Source organism: Spodoptera frugiperda, chromosome 1 (assembly GCF_023101765.2).
Source record: "Spodoptera frugiperda isolate SF20-4 chromosome 1, AGI-APGP_CSIRO_Sfru_2.0, whole genome shotgun sequence".
NCBI classification, from domain to species: domain Eukaryota; kingdom Metazoa; phylum Arthropoda; class Insecta; order Lepidoptera; family Noctuidae; genus Spodoptera; species Spodoptera frugiperda.
Window position 1 is genome coordinate 9845540 of NC_064212.1, and position 22234 is coordinate 9867773.

General features: G+C 35.7%; 2 protein-coding genes across 5 annotated transcripts in view; both read left to right on the forward strand.

Moving 5' to 3' along the window:
* The first annotated feature begins 43 nt into the window (after positions 1–43).
* LOC118273090 (solute carrier family 66 member 2) lies at positions 44–6673 on the forward strand. Of its 4 annotated transcripts, XR_004783401.2 has the most exons (7): positions 44–462; positions 956–1092; positions 1439–1564; positions 2616–2832; positions 3133–3265; positions 3605–3706; positions 4663–6673. XR_004783401.2 is itself a non-coding variant. In XM_035589862.2 (6 exons), exons 1-6 carry the CDS (start codon positions 260–262, stop codon positions 4717–4719), a joined length of 873 nt encoding a protein of 290 aa, XP_035445755.1. In that variant the 5' UTR covers positions 48–259; the 3' UTR covers positions 4720–6673. The 4 variants fall into 4 exon arrangements, 3 of the variants coding, with proteins under 3 accessions (XP_035445755.1, XP_035445756.1, XP_035445757.1); XM_035589862.2 differs by lacking the exon at positions 3605–3706 and having other exon boundaries at positions 48–462; XM_035589863.2 differs by lacking the exon at positions 3605–3706 and having other exon boundaries at positions 49–462; positions 1487–1564.
* Positions 6674–8127: 1454 nt separating this feature from the next.
* The window catches only part of LOC118273161 (ubiquitin-conjugating enzyme E2Q-like protein CG4502), a 28100-nt gene continuing 13993 nt past the window's right edge, over positions 8128–22234 (forward strand). The window contains exon 1 of the mRNA XM_035589979.2: positions 8128–8278. The gene's annotated coding sequence lies outside the window, so the exon portion shown is untranslated. The remainder of the gene's footprint in view (positions 8279–22234) is intronic.

A 22234-nucleotide genomic window follows, 5' to 3' on the forward strand; every position in this document is an offset into this window, starting at 1 on the left:
TTGAAAGTTGTCAAAAGAGATAGCTCGTTATGAAACAAATATGTCAAGGTACCAGAAACGCGGTTCATTTTATTATCGATCGATTTGCGTTGTATTGTAGCCTATAGCGCTAAGTTAAATTATTTATACTGCTTTAATATAAATAGTTAAAATGTTAAATATTCATAAATATGAAGCTAGTGATTAACGTGATCCACTTACAATATCAGAGAATATTAACGTTATAGTTTGATATTCGACGTTTTATAATCCCGAAACAATGGATTGGATAATTTCGGACGAATTAGGGCTTACTGTGGGCCATGTGATAGGTTGGGGAGCAGCTGGTGCTATGATAGTAGGTGGCGTCGCCCCTTACATCCCACAGTACTTGCAAATCAAGAAAACTCAAGATGCTGAAGGATTCTCTTTATACGTTTGTTTAACTTTACTCGTAGCAAATACATTGAGGATATTATTTTGGTATGTATTTAAAATTGAACCTGTATGTCCACATTAATCACAATCCCATACATTTTATTTAAAATAGCATATAAATAATTGAATGATCAATTCACTTTCAATGTCAAAAACATCTGAATAAAATTGCCAATTTGCAAACATTAAAATAAATTATTCAAATTCCTACCACCTCATAGTTATTTGAAACATAAGTTGCCCAATGATACTAAGTAAAAATGGTCAGAGATTGCTGGTTACATCATATTTATTGAGTCCTTGTAGAGCAATCACTATTACATTATCCTTTTGGCATTACAGTTCTATTGCAATATTTTTATTTATCACAAAAACCACACAACTATGAGATTGCCTCTGATAATGTGTGGATGCCTATCTATATTTTACTCAATTAAATAAAAAAAATCAGATAACTTTTATCAGTTAACTTACCGTGATTCATTGATGCTACACATGACTCAGCAATGTTGTAAAAAGATTCAACTTTTTTTTACAGGTTTGGTAAACGCTATGAAATTCCTCTATTAATCCAAAGTTTAGTAATGAACATGACAATGTTTGGGATGATACATCTCTGTGTAAATGTACGGAAAAAGAACCAAATTATTAGAGCTAGAGAGAGAATATTCACAGGTTGGTATAAATGACCCTTACCAATGAATACTGTTTTATTTTCCAATATTAGAAATCACAAATTAAACATTGCACTGTAAAAACTATATGCATTGAATATTATTTACTGCTAATTAAACACATTCTCTTTAATTCCTGTAGTTAAACAAAGTATATTTTAACCCTATTAGTTTTTCTTTCCTTTGTATTTATTGCTTCTTCTATTATTTCTCCTCAATCATATCAATGATATGAGCAACATTTGGTAACCCACTAACTTCCTCTTATTTTATTTGCTATATTTAATTTTACTTTAACATTATTTTATGTTTTGTTTGGTGGTTGGTGTGATTGATGGTGAAATTAGGTGCAATATTCATGTTATATATACTGTTGTGTTGTGTGAACGGCTCAGACCAGCCGGACCAAACGGCACGTTGGTTGGATCAGCACAGCAGCTACAGTGGCGGGGAGAAGCCCCATCGCTTCTATGGTGAGTGCCAGCTCTCTCCTTCATGTCATAAGGATTGCTGCAATTTGTCTCATTGCGCAAGTCATCATTATTGTTTTGTTTCAGCAACCCCATGCTTTGACAATATTATGTCGATGTTTGTCACATGATATGAGATCTTTAATTTTTGGTTTACATTCATATTTTTATTTGCTTTATAATTTTCTGTTGCATGTCTTCAATGTTGGATATTTAGAAAATTATGGTGGAGTTTGAAGTAATAAATGGTGGTTGTAGTTTTAGGATTCATGGTAAATTTTTATCATCGGGTTTTGGTCGTATGTAATATCACCATCAATGTAATTTGATATTTAAGCTACAATACATATGTATCTAACCTCGGTTCAATGCTCTTGTAATTATACGAGTTATTTGGTATCTAAGGAGTCACGAATGGGTCAAATTTGTGTCAGATATCTTATCTGTTTATTAATGTCATTTGCTTCGGCATGATTTCCTACTTCATTGTAAGCATTGTGGTATCTAATAATTATATCTATGTATTAACAAATTACACAACTAACAAGATTAACTAGAATTGTACTGTATGCATTATTAATAATGTGGTGTGATGGAAATGTAATGTACATTTCATATTTCAGTCTGGCACATACCTATACTACGTCAGAAAACTGCATGTAAATTATACTGGCTAGTTTATAAATACATTATTTTTGAGTAAAAATATTCGATACAAATGTTTTTGAATGACAAAATACACCTCGTCTTTAATCCCAACAAAATATAGTAGTGCACCTACTTGCCTACTTCATCCACCCATTTTACGCCAGTTATTTTGATTCCCATTGCTTTTATAGTAAATCAGTAAATAAGTTTTAGTCGAATCCTGCTCAATCAAACCAGAGAGTTGTAATATTAGTACCTAAACCACTTTCGTAGCTGTAAATATCATCTGTAAACTTATTATAAGCAAAAAGGAACGTATTATATAATATTTCACTTCATTCCATGTGCCAGACAATCCATTAACAAAACTATCGTTACATTGATGACTATGGTGCATCTCTTGCAGATATGGAAAGGAAGTATTTCTGGGCCTGGACAGACTTCCAGAGCTATATAGACTGTATGCTGGTGTTCTCGGTGTTAGGAGGAGCGATCACCTACCTGCTAATAGAGTTCTCACCATTTGTGGAACTTATTGGGTTTCTCGCTCTATTCACCGAGGCCATGCTTGGTGCACCACAGATAGCCAGAAATCATAAGAATAAAAGTACTGAAGGCATGAGGTAAATTGTATTTAATATTGATTATAAATCTGAGTTAGCATCCTACTTCTTTATTTATGTAAGTATTTGTTAAATCGACTGCACTGTCGGCGGCGGCGCAATGCCTAGGCAACCAAGTTATGTTCTTTGTGTGATCCACCAGTTTATATTCCCGGTCTGAATGATGCGTTTGTAAACGCACACGACCCAACACAAAATCCAGATGACAAGAATCCGATCTTAAATCTAGACATCTCAATATCTTATTGTCATTAGTATCAGTTGATTATGCGAATTTAACGACATTTGTTTACATTTCAGTGTTTGCATGGTGGTAATGTGGACGTGTGGTGATTTGTTCAAGACTACATACTTCGTTTTAAGAGAAGCACCTCCTCAGTTTTGGTTGTGCGGGTGCCTTCAAGTCTCATTAGATATTGTAATACTCTCTCAAGTAAGTGCCAATACATTTTACAATGTTAAGTCGTCTTAAAACACTATCTCCGGAAACTGCGCCACAGTTGGTTTTCTTTCAATAAATATTTGTAATTCGGCAACCTTGTGGATACACTGACGTAATCTACAGCTGTACTGCTGTACCGACTCATGATTTTACAGGAGAAATAACACTTGCACAAAGAATATTCTACCTAGTTTGAAATATACCTAATTTAAATTATAGCTTATTTCCGTGAAGCAAGCACAGGGTCTTTGGTGACGTCGCCGCCTTAGATGATGTTCCGACGTGGCTCGTAAGGGCTAACTAGCCGTAATACCGACGGTTGGCTTACAGATGGTCAGGTGATGACACTCTGACGATATCGGTTCGCATGTGGGAGCCCAGCCTTCCGATATTCAGTCCTCGCTTTAGCAACGGGTTACCAACCTGTAAGGGGTGAGTGACGTACTACGAACCGGGATCGGCGAACACTAGAAATTCCACCTTTATGCAAACAAGTAGCCGGCGGGTTTTTGAATGTCATCTAAACGCTTTTGTGCTGCTTGCTTTTGTTTGGCAAATTATTGGTTTTTAGGTTTTGTTTTGTTTGTTTATTACCTAACTACCCTAATGGTGCATGCACTTTCTGAACGTTACCTGTAGTAATTTCTCCTGTGTAGTGAGTGCGTCTGTTACCAAATCTCTCTCTCACACACACTGTCGGACCGGAGAACGCAACTGTAGGGCATTTGAATATAATTTCCGGGAGCAAACCTGTGACGCAGACACCAGATGCTAAATGCAATCCGTTCGGTAGAATGTGTTGACGAACTATTGTGCATGGCTGTTACATGCCACCTACACTCTCATTATCTTGGGACATCGTTCCAATCAATCAGCAAGTAGGCAGTCATGTTCATCTAGAATAAAGTTTAATGAAGTAAGCCGGTTGACAGACGGTAACCAGTGTACATAAAATATTTTCTAAGCACAATACAATCAGTGCAACAATCATTCTTACTTGCCTACCATCAATGTCTCTTTACTATTAATTTCCAATTTTCCAGTCACTGCAGATTACAACATTGATGTGAATATTTCGATTGAACGAACTTAAATTATGCTGCAGTCTAGTTATGATAACGACACCTAGTGTGACATGCAACTAGATGATCTATATGCAAAACACGTCATACAGTTCCTCACGCTTCGATAAACACACACTCTAGTGACGTCTATGATCGATTGAAATTAGATTTTAATGTAAAAGTGATGGCAACTAAAATAACCGCAATGGAAACTATCACACGATAAAGTGACAGAAATCGTTTAGCCTCGTACCGTACACGTCACGTTGGCTATTAAAATTTGCATAATATATTCTTTTTGTGATGCAAGTTGTTGTTTTGCAGGTATGGTGGTACCGCCACAACACCGCGGCGGCCAGGCGGGTGCGTCGGGGCGACTAGCAATGGACAGAGACCGACTTATAGCACCAGCCGGCCGAGGCCCGGCCATCCAACGCGATCAGGACGTCCATCGCCTCCATCGCCTTCTGTGCCCCTTACTCGGTACTCTGCCTTCCCTATATATTATGACGATAATCTCCATAATATTATTACGGGTTGTGTGAGAGTACTCTCCAACTGATAGTTGATGTAAACTCAAGCGATGACCAAAATGTATGGTGCGAACTGATATTGGACATTTAAACGAAAACTGCTAATCGAATTAGACATTTATTTCGTTCTAGTGGTTGCAATAATTCCTTAGGTAGACGGTGCTATAGGTTTGTGCCTAAATTAATATCAACGAGGGTCATGAAAGAAGTACTAATGATGATTTATTGTTTTTATAATGGTGAAATAGTCATCGATAACGATAGTTAAATAAAGTTAGAGTGACCAAAATGTTTCCTTGTCTTTGTAAGGTGATGAACTAGTCCTAACGATTAGACACATTGTAAGTCTAAAAATGCTTGATAGGTTTAAATATTAATAGTAATGTGGATAGCTAAGTGCAAAGATACAAGAAGTAAATAAAAGTTCACAGTTTACACGCAATATTAGTACAAGCAAGCATTTTTAGCGTAACAAGACGGGTTGTTGACGACAGCAATAATTTTCGAAAGTGTTGCTTATATTAAAGTACAATACATGTTATATTTTAAATACCTACGACTTTATGTATAGCATCTATATAATTTTATTACATTTGTTAACAAAGTGAGAAATATGCCCCAACAAAAGTACTACAAAAGGGCTTCTATAAACATAATTGTTATTGTACGTTGGAATTTGTAAATATATGTTTATGATAAGAAGTCAAATAATCAGTACTATTTCATAGTGATACAAGTTATAGGGTACAATAACGTTTAGATTCTAACTTCCGTAAAAATGCCAATTTAGATAAAAATACATAAAATATACAAGAGATATTGATGTATATTTATACTGTAACAATTTATTAATGTATCCCCGAGAAACCGAAGTATGTAGTATGAGTTCAAGTTCATTAATTTGGGGACTGGATTACCGACGTATTTTGCAATGGACCTTTTTTATTGAAAGCGATGATTTTCGTCTACAGTAAGTTTACATACAGTTTCTGCTTTTATAACGAGGTGTTACGAAATATTTACATTCCTCGATATTTTATTCCATTTTACCTTTTTGGTATGTGTACACGAAAATGTTTGTGACGAATATAATTCCGAGTTGTTTTCTATAAAAACATGTTCCAATAACTTCTGATAGTGCTTCTACATAACTATTTTGTAACGTATAGAATAACCATGACTGTTAAAATTCTTCCTATATTATGTTTAGTGTTAGTAGAACAATTTTTTGGCTTTGAATGTGTTTTATATTCTAACTTAAAATTTTATTAAAAAAATGTTTCAAATAATATTTGCACCAACCAGGAAGTGCACTCGCTTTAATAAAAAAATGACTTGTGTAAAATCCTTTGTGATTATTCTGTGCTGAAGTATTTTACACATACCTTATATTTCAAGGGTTGTAACATGTAATTAATGGATTATTTATTAGGAAAATTTCATATTTTAGTGTTAAAAGTCATTTTAAATTACGCTGTGGTTACTTTCAAGGCTTTGTTACACATTCATTTAACTCATAATAACATTTAGTTATTTAATTAAAAAATAAACTTATGAAGTATTATTGTCGATGCATGTTATTTAACAGTCATTTATCACCACTATGTACAAATGCGTTTATATTTTAGCAAATTGTAGTATTTTTAATACCATTATGTTATTGTGAATGTATAAACTATGAATCCTAAATATTGCGTAGATTTTAGGTGAATATTTAAAGGGTGCTCCGTTTTACTAAAATTTCACTATTCATGCATGTCTCTTGTAAATCCATTATTTAGTCTAGTGATAGATAAATTTAGTAGGTATAAAAAAAATATTTAATTAATCACATTTACCTCAAGAGCATTAATGAGCGTGTCTTCTATACATTCGATATGATAGACGTTCCCATCTAAGGTCAGATGAGTTTTTAAACCAATACTTTAACTTTTCAACCTACTTCCAAAGCAAAAGAAGATTTTTTGTTTTGCGTGTAACTAAAAATTCCTATTCTTTCTTCAAGATTTTGTTTCTTTACATACCTATTAAAACACAGCATGTTCAGCATGTTAAATGTTTCGTAACCAATTGATAGTATAGATATGAATTTTAACGCATTTTCAAAATTTAACCTTTCAGGGATATTAAACAGAGTAGTTTGTCATCTATAGAAAGTGCATACTTATTGAAAACATTTGTATTCAACAATATATAATGTTTATGGAACACGCCATTACCATGCTTCTAATGTAGTATGAGAAGTTAGCAATATTTCACAAGGAATTGATTCAGTAAATAACGAAACCAAGTTACATAGGATCTTTGTACAATAAGAAGTACACAAGAAGTTGTAAATATTATTATAATTTCATATTAGTTAGTTATTAAGAGCTATAGAATGCAGACTCTTGTACTTTTAGTCTGCTAGTTTATTCAAGGTTCACGTCGAACTAGGTAAGATGTGTATTTTATGGATAATAATTACGCCACATGTGTCTGTTGTCTGGTGGGTGGTGGGCCTCCAAGTAATGCTTCCGCCATTTGTTAAAATATACGTATAATTATTTTTATACATAAACTCGACATATTTGCTTCTTTTTGTGTAGACATAACAGCATAAATGAAAGTATAAAAGTAGCTACGATATTAATACATACAAGTCGAGAGATAGTAGACGTGAAGGAACATATCATATTTATATTGATATACATGTTATTATTTCTGTTGTATGAATATATAAATATATTTGTATTTGTCAATTAATATTAAGTATCTAGATATGTAAATGAATGAGGAGTAAAGTAACCATCGTATGTTGTGATGACAAAATGTACATGGATATGTTGTGATTTTATGAGTTACATTTTCTTAAATGAAATAAAGTTATATTATTTGTTAAAAATCTTTGTTTCTTTTCCTAGAACCACTCTACAAACTTTCTAAGCATTTGTTTGTTGCTGTCAACAAACAAAGTTTCGTCTCTTAATTAACACCTTTTTTATAGTTACCCAATTTATCAATTATGAAATCTGAATTGATCTTTGTATAACCATAAATTTCGCCTACCAAAGTGTAAACAGATTAAGTGATTGGGTAACACGGTATTACGAACACTCGGTAGTGGAAATAAAGCTGTGCAATCATCATAACAGGGCTCGCACGTCATCGAGTGGTTGCCGCCGGTAGCCAGCCGGCGATACGGGCAGTCGGGGTAAATGGAGCTCTATGTCGTAGGGGGAAGAGTGTCGCGGAGTGTAGGGATGCGGTGTGTGAAGGGTGGATCGATGGGAGCGGGAGGTTGTAGCGTGCGGGCGTGCGCCCCCTGGCGGCGCGGGGCGGCGGCGCGCAGTGTGCGGGCAGCCGGGCGCCGCGCGCCTGTGTACCGACTCCGAGCTCCGCTCCGGCCGCAGCCTCCCGCACTCCAGGTGAGCACTCTGCACCACTTCATCCTTACGTCAACCTCCCCACTCAACATACTCCTACTACTACATACCTAAACATCATTCGTTACTATGGTCATTTAAGTTAACTTGTTCAAGTGTGTATATTTTTTCTTACTTTCAGACAATGTATTTTATATATTATTTTTATTTTTGTTTTACGTGTATGATTTTTTTTAAGTTAAGAAAGTCTTTGTTTCTATGAAACGTTGTACCTACTTAGCTAAAGTAAATAATTTTAACCAAGTAAATAATAGAATATGTACGAGTTTTAAAGCTCCTGGGAAACGATAGACGTTCCTAATGAGCTTATACACTTACACTGGCAGATCATACGGAGAGCCGGGGAGGCTGTCGCCAGCACTTGGTACCTAAATAACATTGCGGGTGAAATCTCAAACGGTGTAATTAAAACGCTACTCAGTTTCCAAGCCCTTATATCTACCTACTTCAACTTAATTAGTAGGTAATTATTTTAAGCAGAAAAGTTGAAAGGCCTGTAAATATTTTAGCGATACTTGTAACTAAGTAAGAGGTTTCGTTTCTGCGTATTTGCTTATTTCTATCGAGGTACTTGAACGATTCAACTTTCTACAGAGTTCGTAAGCCTCTATAAATCGCGATAAGTAGGTTTATTTCGTTCCCCGCGCCCAATCTATTTATTGTTAGCAGTAACCATGGGGAGTTTGGGTTGTTTCACGCGGCGATGATAAGATAAGAAGCGGTTTTATGAAGGGTTCTATATTCTTTGACGAATTGATTTCGATATATCTAGTTTGTATTAGTACTACACAGTCCTATGAGGGAGTTAGACTATTCTGAACACGTAGCTACATACTGAATATGCTAATTGATTGTGGTACAGGTGTTAGTTAGTTGTCGTCGGTCGCAAATGTCACTGCGTATATGGTTATATAAATATTTTTCGATATGATAGAAATTAAGTTATTGGTTATTAAATTAACATACAAACGCAGCCCTAGAAAGCTGCTTTAGATATCAAAGCTTTAGGTAGACTGACACCTATTGTTTTTCACTTAATTTTAAAACTTAATCTGCACATTTCATCGTGGCAATTCTTTGTTTACTCAGTTAATTAATTATTAACAAAAAACACATTGTGGATTTAATACAGAAAAGAGAATTTATAAAACGGAAGTTGCAAACAAAGCACTTGAATAGTTTTTTGTGGGATACCTATGGGTACACAGGAAATAATCCTAATGTGATCTATTTTCAGTAGTACCTAACAGGTACGTAGTTCACAATAGCGCTCAGCGCCTGCCAATAAATAGTCCTCTTCATTCCGACATACCTAATTCATTAGCTAAAGTTCAATGAACACATAGAATCCTTTTTGGAGGTAGTTAGGCATGACTTTACCCACCTACACTTACGTAACTTTAAGTTACGATTACTGCCGACCTTTACTAATACAAAACTAAGTTAAAAATAAACATTGTTTACGTAAAACTCATAACTTTTTGTGGGCAGCAATGATTCATACCTAGTACCGAAAGGAAAATTAGAAATGTTATTTTTAACTGCGTTAGGCAATAATTTTACGAGCCCTGAAGCACAAATTTACTTATTTACAATGTGGTTATGTAAACACCTTTTCTTATATAGTTGACATGTTGACTTAGGCAATGTGGGTATTCGTTTCTGATTTATCTGCCTGTAGTGGGATATCAACACATGACTAGGTACCTATAGCTATGCCAACGAGCTTTTTAGCGATTTCCAATCCGCTTGTCAAGCGATTAATTATGACAAACCCTCTTATGTAGGAGTACCTAACTCGTAGGTCAATATTGGACTTTCAGGGGCTCTTAATTATAATAATTGATAGGTAGTTTACTACTGACGAAATGAACAATTGTATAAAAAAGAACTCAAGTAGGTAAGCTCATTTTAATTTGGAAGTAATAATGTTTTATGGCTTGTTATAGCTAGGTAGGTACGTAAAATCATTTGGGAGATATAGTCCAGTGGCAGACCTCGTGTAGCCAATATTATAAACATGGAGTATGAATACCTACGTGTTGAAATGAGAATCGTAACTTTAACTACAGAGGTACTCAGTATCATTTAATAACCCTTGATGAGACAGACTGCCAAGGCCCCGAGGTGATCACGACTTCAGAGAGAACATTTGTGTCGCAAAACTTACTTTGTTTGTATTTTCTCTGTCATAAAATTTTATTGTAGATAACTACCTTCTTACGTACTTACACCCACGGGTGTAATTTCGTAAAGTGCTTTGTGCCTTGCAATTTAAATTAGATGGATGAATTCTAACCGCGGGTTTATAATCTTATGAAGTACGTATGTAATCTAGGTATTTAGTGTATGAGTTATAATCCTAAGCTAAATTATAACGTCTTTGTATCCATAACTGTACCAATAGAGCCATAGAGGAGAGAAGACCAATTAAGAACCTCTGAACAGGGGCCTCTCGCAGCTCGGGGCCCGTGACATTTACCTACACCACTGCTTGTATATTAAGTATATTTTGCTAAGAAAATTGAAGGGTTATAACTAGTTAGGCTTCAATAGTATTTTAATGGTGATCCTTGCCCCGATTTAAGCGAAGTCTGCTCTGCTTGCATCTCTATAGAACGAACGAAAGCATTATGGCCACGAGTCCACGTACCTCAATGCTAGCAAATCTTAAGGAGACCTTTACAATGTCCCCAGGGAGGTACCCCTGAATTCGATAAGACCGTTCTGAAGCCTTAAGAGGCCAGTTTAAGTTTCGATTGTGATCATCGGGGTGGTTTTACGAGTAGTTACGGACAAACCAACCCAATTGAAGTAGTTAGGAAGAAATCTCTAGAGGTCACCAGCTATTTCAAGCCTGTATTCCCGAAAGTACCTATCTATAGACAAAAATACCAATAATTGTCAAAATGTTTGGTTGTTTTTCTTGCAAAACAACTTCAACATCTCCGTAGTTGTTGATGTAAATAAAGTACCTATTTACATATTTAATAGTAAATCTATTTCTATTTATAATTCCTACAACTAACTAGATAATTTACCTATAATAGAAACTATATGCAAAGTTTTCTAGGCACTACCTATATTAATAATTTATCCTTATTTAGAAGAGGATATAAATAAAATTAATTCTCTATTAATCTCGATTTGATTAGTCACACAAGATAGAAATAAATGTGATGTGAACAAGAATATACTAGCAAGTATCGTTGATGTGTCCCAAAGGGGTCGTAGAATATGCTACAGCCTCGTAACGGAATCGTAGCGTCTACGCGTCTACGCATCACCTTTTGGTGTCTTCGACGTAGACTGTATTAAATGATTCGTAACGTCTACGCGGCGTAGACCGTATTAAATGATTCGTAACGTCTACGCGGCGTAGACCGTATTAAATGAGTCGTAGCGTCTACGGCACTACGAGCGATTTATTATGGTCTACAGTGTAGACCGTACTTATTGAGTCGTAGTGGTAGCATCTATGGGACTACGAATGATCAATTATAGTCTACGCTACGGCGTTGTCCATATTAAATTAGGCGTAACTAGATCTATGAGTTACCTTTTACGGTCTACGGCATGGTCCTTATGAAACGAGTCGTAGCGTCTACGGGTCTACGAGCCATCTATTACAGTCTAAGGCGTAGTCCATATTAAATTACCTCTAATAAAAATGAGTTTTATTAAGTCTACAAAAAGAAGATGAATATTAAAATAAAGCTTGCATACGAAATGAGAAAGACCTGGATCCCCAGTAAGTTAGATGCAAAAAAGTGTTTAAAACTCAAAAGCCACAGTTCTAGATCGCTTTTTAATCACAAGTCTGGAATGAAAGGAATTCATTAATGTCTCAGTCGTCCTTCTAGAGACTACTGCCCACTAGCGAACCGGCTGCTTTACATAAAGTACTTACGGTCGATATTATAAGTAATATAATTATCTATAAGTCTAGATAAAGCTTCTGAGAAGCCCAATTACCTACGTATTGACAAAAATGAACCCTGTGGTACAAATAATTAGGTACATAATCAATATTTTCAATTCTATCGTTTTTTGTTCTTAGCAGTCAAAAGTTCTTCATCGGCGCAAGCCCTTGCCCCTTACACACATACAAACATATATTTTTCGGTCGGACAGACTGACAGACTATTATTTATTTCTTTATTTGATGCCCTTTCAAAAGTACCTAAGTATTTATGGTTTAATTGGAATAAATGATTTGACTTTGACAAGTCCAATTTATACAAACTTCTAACATATAAACTTCTAAATTCACTTTACAATATAAATGAATGGTCTATAGCACAGATATAGTAACGTAGGTACTTAGATGCGTAGGCAGTTATTGCTATTCTCAAGTACTTGTACTTAGTACTTACACGATTTGAATACTAAATTATTATTTAGAGTTAGTACTTAGCCACGGTGTCAGCTGAATGCACGGTACCTACTTACTGTTTGTTTTATTAATGAGTACCTAGTACTTACCTAGTAGCTATTTTTAGTAAGTACCTACATACATATATTATGTAGATAGATAGATCGATTGTTGTATGAATACTGTAGCCTTGAGACATATACCTAGGTCACAGGTTCCTAACACAGGTCTTTGATGACCAATCTTGATAATCGTCGATTTGGATACTAGAGGTAGTTCAACTCCATACATATTCTATCTCTAGTATCAAAATTGATACTGGCCGTAAGTTCCAATTTTGACTAAATTGTACCTATGTACCTTTTTTTAAGGGGGGAAAATCATTCAATTTCTTCTGCCACCTTGGGCAAGGCGAGGAGTGTCAGACTCCCTGACGCCCTTAGGTTCGTTTCCTTACGCGTCTCGCTTCTTGATTAAATCCCAGTCTCCCTGGCTCCGATGCGCAGGTCGCCGTTATCGTCTAGATAGGTACACTTAATTTTGTGTGTCTATTGTAAAAATTTTTTCTACTGAAAATAAGTTGAAATCATTTGTTATGAGACATTTACAGTCAGCTAATGGTACACCTAATTAACTGACTATGATTAATGTTGAGTTTATATGATGTTAGGTAATTAAGCTAACGTGTACAGGTCCTCATTTGTGACAATAGAGCGTAATTTGTTATACCGTTTTATATTTACTAACCATCTTGAATTAGGTACCTACTTATATAATGCATTCAATAATGCGATTTTTTCTTCTCCTCTAATTATTTCTTTTGGTGTATTTCGTTGCGAGATCCAATTGCTTCTCCCGCCTTGGGCAAGGCGAGGAGTGTCTGACTCACTGACTAAAAACCACCCCGTTCCTATTCCTGCTTTTCGAACCAGATAAACCAGCTAGGTAGTCCGCAGCTACGGATTACCTATGTAGCTAGATGCATATTAATCGTCGAGATAGGTGCACATAATTTTGTGTGTCCATTGTAAGAAGTAGACATTACTGAAAATAAGTTCAAATCGTTTGTTATCATTAACTGGGATGCGCTGGACTTCAGTGTTCAGGTGTTTTCATAGTGAGATCTACGGTGGATCCTAGCTTACAGGAGTTGGAGCGGTTTTGGATGGTTGTGGCTTGCTTGTCCAATTCAATAAGACCAAACTAAAAACAAAAGAATGGTATAGAGGTATATAGCAGTAGCTATATATAGTAATATAGCTACCTATACAAATGTATAAAACACTAAATAACATAATTACGTCCTTGAAAGACTAGACAGAGACTTGTAACGATAAGTGTATCAATCCTGTACTTTAGCTTCATCTTGCTTATTAAATCATAACTTTAATGTTGGCCCTTTTATAATAATTTTGTTGGATGTAAAACAGAAATTCATCTCATCATTTGTTCAGGTTTCAATTACTTCTTTTATGTATCTTTCATCCATCCTTTTCAAAGAATATAAAGTTTTGTTAAGTTAAGAGTTTTTCTTTTATCTACACTGACTTTTATGTAGGTAGTAGGTACCTTCCCTTTACTTAGGCTGATGGATTCATGACGTTTACTTCCTACACACAAAATGGACCCGTAAAAGAACCACAATGTATGGTTCCAATTACCATTTGAAAACCATTGCAAATATCTCAAAATGAAGTACACAAATAAATGTATTTACTGTATTACTTAGCTACCCAGTACTTACTTAGGTACGCAATAAGAACTTAATGATTTATAACTGACCGGCACAGAACCAATAAATTGCTAAGTAATAAAGTTATAAAAGAGATTAGCGCAGTTAATAATTTCATCGCACGCTAACGGCTTAATCCTTCATCGATGTGTTCAACTGTACTTAGGCACTTATATAACTACATCCGTAGCATAACCAACTAAACTTGATATTGAATAGGAAAACTGTCGACAGAAAACGTAGGTATGTTATAGTAATAACTCCCTTAGAACTTTGTCAAATAAGGCCAAGGTATGATGTAAGAAACCCAACATGAACATGGCTACCTTTTACCAATAATATCCTTTTGATTTATAAACGAGTCCCCCGTGTCAACTTGCGTGCTAAGGGTGACCTTTCAGGATGAATTTTATGTTCGTAGATAGGCAAAAGAATATAAAATGTATAAACTGTAATGGAATCTATAAATTCTAAAAGATATTACCTAAATTTGTGCCGAGGTTACAGATCTATATTCTTTTTTCTGCCAAGTCTAGGCTCACGATAGGTTGGTATGATATCTATCAATTATTTAATCGATAGTATCTATTCTATAAATACTTAGACAATAAGCCGTCAGCGCTGAGGATATAATATTGGAATTTTATAGTAGGTGGATTATGTTTCTCGACTAACTAATTGTTCTTAGGTACTCCGTAATCGTTTCACAACCAATAGACCACTTTACAGATCAAACAATACGCTAGGATTAATAAAATAACAGATGAGTAAACAAGAAAATCATCATCTTTCATACATTCCTAATGATATACGAGTAAAGCAATACAATACAGGAAGCATCGCTCTCACTCTGTTAACTCATAATACAAATAAATATTATTAAACAAAACTGAGTCTACGGGATCTGGGTTTTCTCAACGTCCGCTGGCAAAAGGGGATAAAATAAATTATATTCAAAACCCTTTGAAATCATTATCTTTAGAGCAAATCCTGAGCTTTTACAGAACTTCATAAAGTAGAAAACATCTCAGATATTATCATATCAAACCCTTGTTGTAATAAGGCTTCTTCTATTTACATGGAATTTAATTTCACCATCGTATTGCGCACTTCAAGTATTTTATTAGAGAATAATCTCGCTCTCGAATTGTGAGTTTATATTACAGGTAAGGTTCTCGAATGTAATCGAATCTCCGAACAATACTCGTGTATTTATTTAGCTGGATTTTCATTCTCATTTCCGTAACGCGCCCTCATTTCGAAATGAGTACCCTAGTTTCTTATGTTCTTAAAATTGTGAGTTTCATACATCTTGTATCACTAGAGCGGTGCCTACGTAATGTGTGAAGGGTCATACATAGAAATATGTTTTCTTTTTAGTATGTTTTTATGGTTCCAGCTGGGAGTTCCTATAGATGACAGAGATATTAGGCGCACAAGTGTAATCGCCTCTCCCACGGTAATCGAATTACTTCATTCATCAGCACGTTTCCAAACAAAGAAAGGATAACAATCGTAGTTTCTTTTCTTTTCGAGATTGTGTATGAAACTGAACAGAACAATGATCTTCTGAGAATATAGAAAGCAGTTTCTCAGCACGCATCTGCGACATATTTTACATGGCTACAAGCTTTATTATCTCTGTGAAGGCCATTATATGAAAGGGGATGTCATTCCTGCAGAATAGATGTCGTGGTAAACGCATATTTTCTATATACGTAGGTATTAGGCATATAAGTATATTCTCTCATGAACATTCACGTTTTTATTTTAACACTGGCTTCTGTCAGCGGCTTTGCCTGATAGAAGAGTCTGAGCCTGAAGATAGGTATTCTATCACAAAAATCAGCTCATACCCCGTCTGAGTAGCAAATTTCATAAAAATCCGTCCAGTAATTTCGGCGTTATTGACGGACAAACATTCAAACTAACAAACTTTGACATTTATAATATTAGTGTGTATTCATATTTATTTTACCTTTAATCCAGACCATAGGTTTGTTCTTTATTACAATGGTATACATATATACTAAAAATTGAGGAAAGTTACATAGTTTATTGTGGGTTAGGTACCTATGTAGAATTCAGGTAGGTACATTTTGTTATAACTTCATATTGAAATTGAACAAGTGTACAACATATTCACCGAGAATTTAAGTCACGTAAGACTCGCTATTTCAGTAAAATAAGACGATGTTCTGTTGTAAGAACCTGAGAACCTATGCCTTGGTAAGATACCTAACTCTGAGTTCTAACTACTTGTAACACAAGTCTGAATTATAGCTGTCGACTCCAAGCTATTATTAACTTACGTATTTTTCCTTATATTTTATTTATTAACTGTTGGAAATTAGTTCTAAACTAAATTGATGCAGTTTATTTCGGTAACCTATGTTGTAGAGCGGGTTTAAAAAAGTGTAACGTCTCTTCGATTGTCATAAATAAAGGAAAGTTTCCAAAAACAATCCAATTTAAATGTTAATGAATGAAACGACACGTAATAAAAGTAAATATAATCGTAACTCTGTGTTGTGGAGGGGCACAAGTCCGCAACTGACACAAGTGGTAGGGTGTCGATCCCCTCAGCGTCGAGGCCGGAGTGTATGAGTGTGTCGGTCGCCGGCAATAACATCGAACAGGGCGACCCACCCTACTGTCATTTATACCGGACCGCACGTCTCGACAGGATTTCCCAATGAACGCATATTTTACACACACATTGGTATTGTGTAATAACATTCTGGAAATATATTTTCGCTTATCGCTCGCTCGTCTCTGCTGACATCTGTGCCTACTGGTGCTGTTATATCACGTGGGATTATGGTTCTTATATCAAAGTATATAAAGGATATGTTAAATTTAACCTAATTATCGTTAGCCATATTTTAATTTTGGTTTAATAGGGGAAAACTAGGACAGACTGAGGCAGTTGCGACAACTTGACCAAGGAGTCACTATCACCTTGTTATCTGAACAATACTAGTAATTGAATAAATCGAAATGCATTCAGTAACACATTGTCCTCTTTTATTGCAAAACTCTCATTTATACAAATTATAAACGGTACAAGTACGTACAACAAAGGCGATATTTGTTTAAATTTCCATAAAAACAAAACGTTATACGATGATAAAACTTCCGTGTAAGAACTTAAAACTTCCTTGCATACTTTCCGAATTCCAGACGAGAAGAAAAGCCGTCAGACGTTGCTCTGTTATATACAGATAACAAAGAGCTTTGACTGAAGCTCGAAGCTTCCTCGGTAGTCGGTTGTGTATCTCGAAAATGACGTAAATTTCCCTCAAGTCTCACGTTCCGCATCCTATTCCTACATTGCAAGTCGTAAAAGCTCTCAGCGGTCACAAACGCGTATAACGGCTACATAAAATCGTCTACATTTGCAAACACCCTCTACATGGAGTTGCTTATGGCATTTATCGCGACATAACATCTATTTATAACGTAAAAGCTTTTGCACCATAAAACGTTTCTTTGTTTTGAAAGACGGAAAATAGGAATCTCTCAATTTAAATTGTTTTTCTCTTCCTTTTTTCCTTTTAAACTCATCTAACATCTTTGTTAAAAAGAAATTTTAATTTCCTTTGTGTACTCTGCCACACTGTCACCATTGGTGGTTACGTAATTGCACGCGTCTTTACTATACTTTTGTTGCAACTTTAATTAAATACCATTTCTAGATGTAAGAACAGGTTTCTTTAGTAGGCATTGATGTAATACCATCGACTTCTTCACACATGCCTCACCATATTTGGTACAAGCCCGGAAATAATTGCACTACTGGTCAAACATTATAACCATGTTTAGAAATATGACGTCGGAGGCTCAATTGTCACCTTTGAATCGGACACTTGATTACGCAATTCTACCCGTTATTTTCATCATCATATTTCCCTATGATTTATGTATATGGTGTCATTCAGAGTAATTGCACTAAAGTGCTGTTTTATACAGCTTGTTATCTCCAAAACATGGCGATCTGAATTCATCTGAGCACTCCCGCGTTAGGGTCTGTTCTGACGTCATTTGGTCGGAGGTCACCCGCCCTCCCTCTGCAGCCTGCCTCCCCAGACTACCCTCTCATCTCCTGAACACAGCGCTGTTGTCTGAGTTCCGTTAATGAATTCGTATTAATTGTTTGTCCTATTACGTAGCAGTTATTTGGGAACTTCTGGTATTTAGGTACTCTTTTACCTTTGAATGACTTCTGTCCGTAATACTTTTATGAGCTAATGCTATCACCTAAGTTTTTGCCCGATAATACATATCTTTAACCTGGTCTACATGGGCATTCTGATGTTGTTTTAGGACATCCTATCTTATATCACTTATACCATTGGTGGAGTGATTGCATTTGTGGCTGTGTACACCGGGTATCGCAATTCGTTTACATACTTGTCACAATCAACTCAGCCTGCTCCAAGCAGGGAATAAAAATCTGCTAAGACATTAAAAAGCTTCACCAATATAACATAATATGTCCGTACATATATATATGAATATACCTTTAAATGCAGAACCATGTTTTTTTCTGTCGATAATCTCAGCATAAACTATCTCGTTTCTCGACAGTATCAACAAATCCACTGTGTAAGTTAAAATCTTAATGTCAAGGCGAGACTCAAAACTGGCTTCGGGTCCCAATTCATTGGTTGGCTGTATATCGTTTTCACAGTAAGAAACAGCCTGGCATTTCAATGCACTTTATGAATTGAATATGTGTGTGAATAATAGTGGCTGGCTCAAACAACTTTTAATTCATAAGTATTGAGTTACGGTTTACTTGGTACGACTTTACTACGGGCGCCTCACAATGTGTTCTCGGAACGTTTCGGGCACTCCGCATTTGCGTACTAAGTCCGAAGAGCAATAAACCCTCATTTTACTATTTCAACATTGTTTACGACCATGCACGAAGTTTCTTGAACTGTGTGGGTGAATATCAACGACTTTTGAATTTGTTAAAGTTTTCTAACCCCTCTGAGTGAAACCCTCTTAAGTTTTTGAAGGGAGCGATACTTATTTTATTATTTCCATTAGATACGGTTGCTGTATTATCTATCTTCATTATTGAACTGTACCACCCCACTATCATTATTATTTTCTTATCGATTGATTGAACTATCTAATTTGATAGCACATTTATTTCTATATCCTCATTTCCCCCTAGTTATGGGGAAAACATTCGAATTACTAATCCGGTCTCCGAATTCTAATATAGATATAAGAAATTCGTTCATAAGTTTGTGTAGTCGGCCCACGAGCGTAGCAAAGTAGCGAAGATATAAAAGTAACATTTGTACAAGGCGCAAGGGTCGCACGCTCGAGAACGCGCCTAATCAGACGATTTGATTGAGATTTATTCGAAGGATTCTGTGTCCTTGCCTTGTAATAACAAGAGTATATCGCTGCCTTCCAAAATAATATTCTAAAATAAATATGCTAGGATTTTTTTGATAAATGAGACGTAACAAAATGCTCGCTTGGAAAGACAAAGATTGATGTGAAAATGTGTTAAACGAAGAAAATGCGTAGTTATTTCGCTAAATTCTTTATAAAGCTAATGGAAAACTGATCTGAGGTCTATGGAGGAGGATCTGATGATTATGAGAGTTTGTTGTATATTCAATAATTGTTGTAGCAACCACAAACATATTCCTCCATCGTCAATAGTTTCTCATCATCGTCATCGTCATATCGTCACGCCTTTAATCCCCGAAGGGATAGGCAGAGGTGCACATTATGGCATATAATGCCACTGTACAATGTACACCCACTTTTCACAATTAATGTTGTAAGTCCCATGTATTAGGGGGTGAGCCTATTGCCATATACCGGGCACATTTCCAGACTCCGTGCTACCACTGAGAAATTTTCGAAAATCTGAAAAAAGCCCAGTAATACTTCGCCCGACCCGGGAATCGAACCCGAGACCCCTTGCACCCCTTGCAGCCGCACTTGCAACCACTCGGCCGCAATTATTTAAATATTATTACGCCACACTCATTAAAAATGTCATTGACTTTAAAATATTAATAGTCAAACCATTAAATTCCACACCGTCTCATCTAAGACCTATTTTTAAAGCTTAAATCTTTTACATAATCTAGTAGTGGCACCTAATTATGACGTAATAATAATTGACATAGATATGGAGCAGATATTATAATTAATACAACATTGACAACTACGAGTACAACGAGTTTTTGAATCACTACCGCATTCACTGCGTGTCTGAGTCTTACGTAATTATTTTATCTTGATGGTGGAAGGTAATAAAACAAATAACTAAATCTAGGTAACACACTTTCTGGACTTACGCTCATTTTTAAACAAAAAATACTGAAATAGGGCTATACTGACGAAATGTAGGTAGTAGGTAGGAAGCGTACCTACGCTTAAGCCATTTTTTTATGGAATAAGCCGGCAAACGAGCAGACGGATCAGCTGATGGTAAGCAATCTCCACCGCTCATGGACACTTGAAACACCAGAGGCGTCTTGCCGGGCTTTTGGGGGTTAGGAATTTAAGGGTTGTTGGGAAATCGGGGATTGGTAACTCACTTTCTGGACTTACGTTCTTTTTTAAACAAAAAATACTGAAATTGGGCTATACTGTCGAAAAATAGGAATGCCTACGCATAAGCCTATATTTACCCCAATAAGTATTCCTTGTACATACGATTTCATGTTACGCAATACAGTCTAATAAACCAAAGCTATAAACTCTATTCTTTACCTCTTCTCGGGGCCAGATTAACTACGTGGCAAGAGTAATATTTGCTACAGGCTCCGTGTAAATAGGATGTTGTGTAACCAAACTCATGTCTGCCAAAAACTAGTGTTTGACCGAAACTTCACCTAACGGTTTCTAAGCTAAAAAGTTTGACAAAGAATTTCTTAACGCCCCTGTTCAGTTTAATCCATATTTTCTAGGTACAAACTGTAAAAATCAAGGGTATTTTATTTCATACTTGTATATTTAAACTTGCTGAGAACCATTTGAAATCTATTTAACCATGAAACTTGTGTTCATACACTCTTCTTTCTGTACACACGTATGTAAGTATTTGTTTTATCTGTTCTGTAAAGCGTGGCATCATAAAGTTACTGTTACAAATGAACTTATCATTTCTTCCTAGCTGCTCAAAAGTCACTACCAAACCTTGGTACGAATTTAGTTTACATTTAAAAAGTAACCGATACGAGAGCGCGTTCGGCAATTTGATTGGCCGGCCCGAATAAACCAACCAATCACAGCGCCGAACACGCTCTCGTTTCGATTACTTTAAACGTAAAGCAAACTCATACTAAGGGTACAATACTGCCATTCAAACACAAAACTGCACGAGTAAGTAATCGTAATTTACGTTAATTTCACATTTTTTTCAACCAGTTATCGAACAAATCACCTTATACCTACATAGCTATATAGGTAAAATCTATTACTATTATTAGCCAAGAAACCTTCCCAACTGCAAGGTCTACCCATTAGGTACAGTCTTCTAGTTCCTTTAACAATAAACGGATTGTAAAGGATAATATTATTAATAACACCAAGGACTAGGTCGGTTCGCTTGCTTTGCAAGAACGTGTAGCTCTAGCTGTAGATGTCTATTTTTATTTTATACCTGTTCAACTAGTCTTTTAATGTTGCTAAACCTTCTGACTGGAGAATACAGTTATTAAAGTTTATGTACTAGTCCTGATATCTAGAAAGCCTTCTCGTATCTGTAAAGCTGATTTCTACATACCTACCTCTTTTAGAACCTTCCTGGCGTTGCTAGATAAGTAGATATGTAGGTATACATAAT

Excerpts from the sequence above, each read along its gene's own strand:
- LOC118273090 (XM_035589862.2), top strand. The coding sequence starts at position 260 with ATGGATTGGATAATTTCGGACGAATTAGGGCTTACTGTGGGCCATGTG. Across the intron at positions 1,093-1,438 it reads TAGAGAGAGAATATTCACAG|GTGCAATATTCATGTTATAT; the intron begins GTTGGTATAAAT and ends TGGTGAAATTAG. Across the intron at positions 3,266-4,662 it reads ATATTGTAATACTCTCTCAA|GTATGGTGGTACCGCCACAA; the intron begins GTAAGTGCCAAT and ends GTTGTTTTGCAG.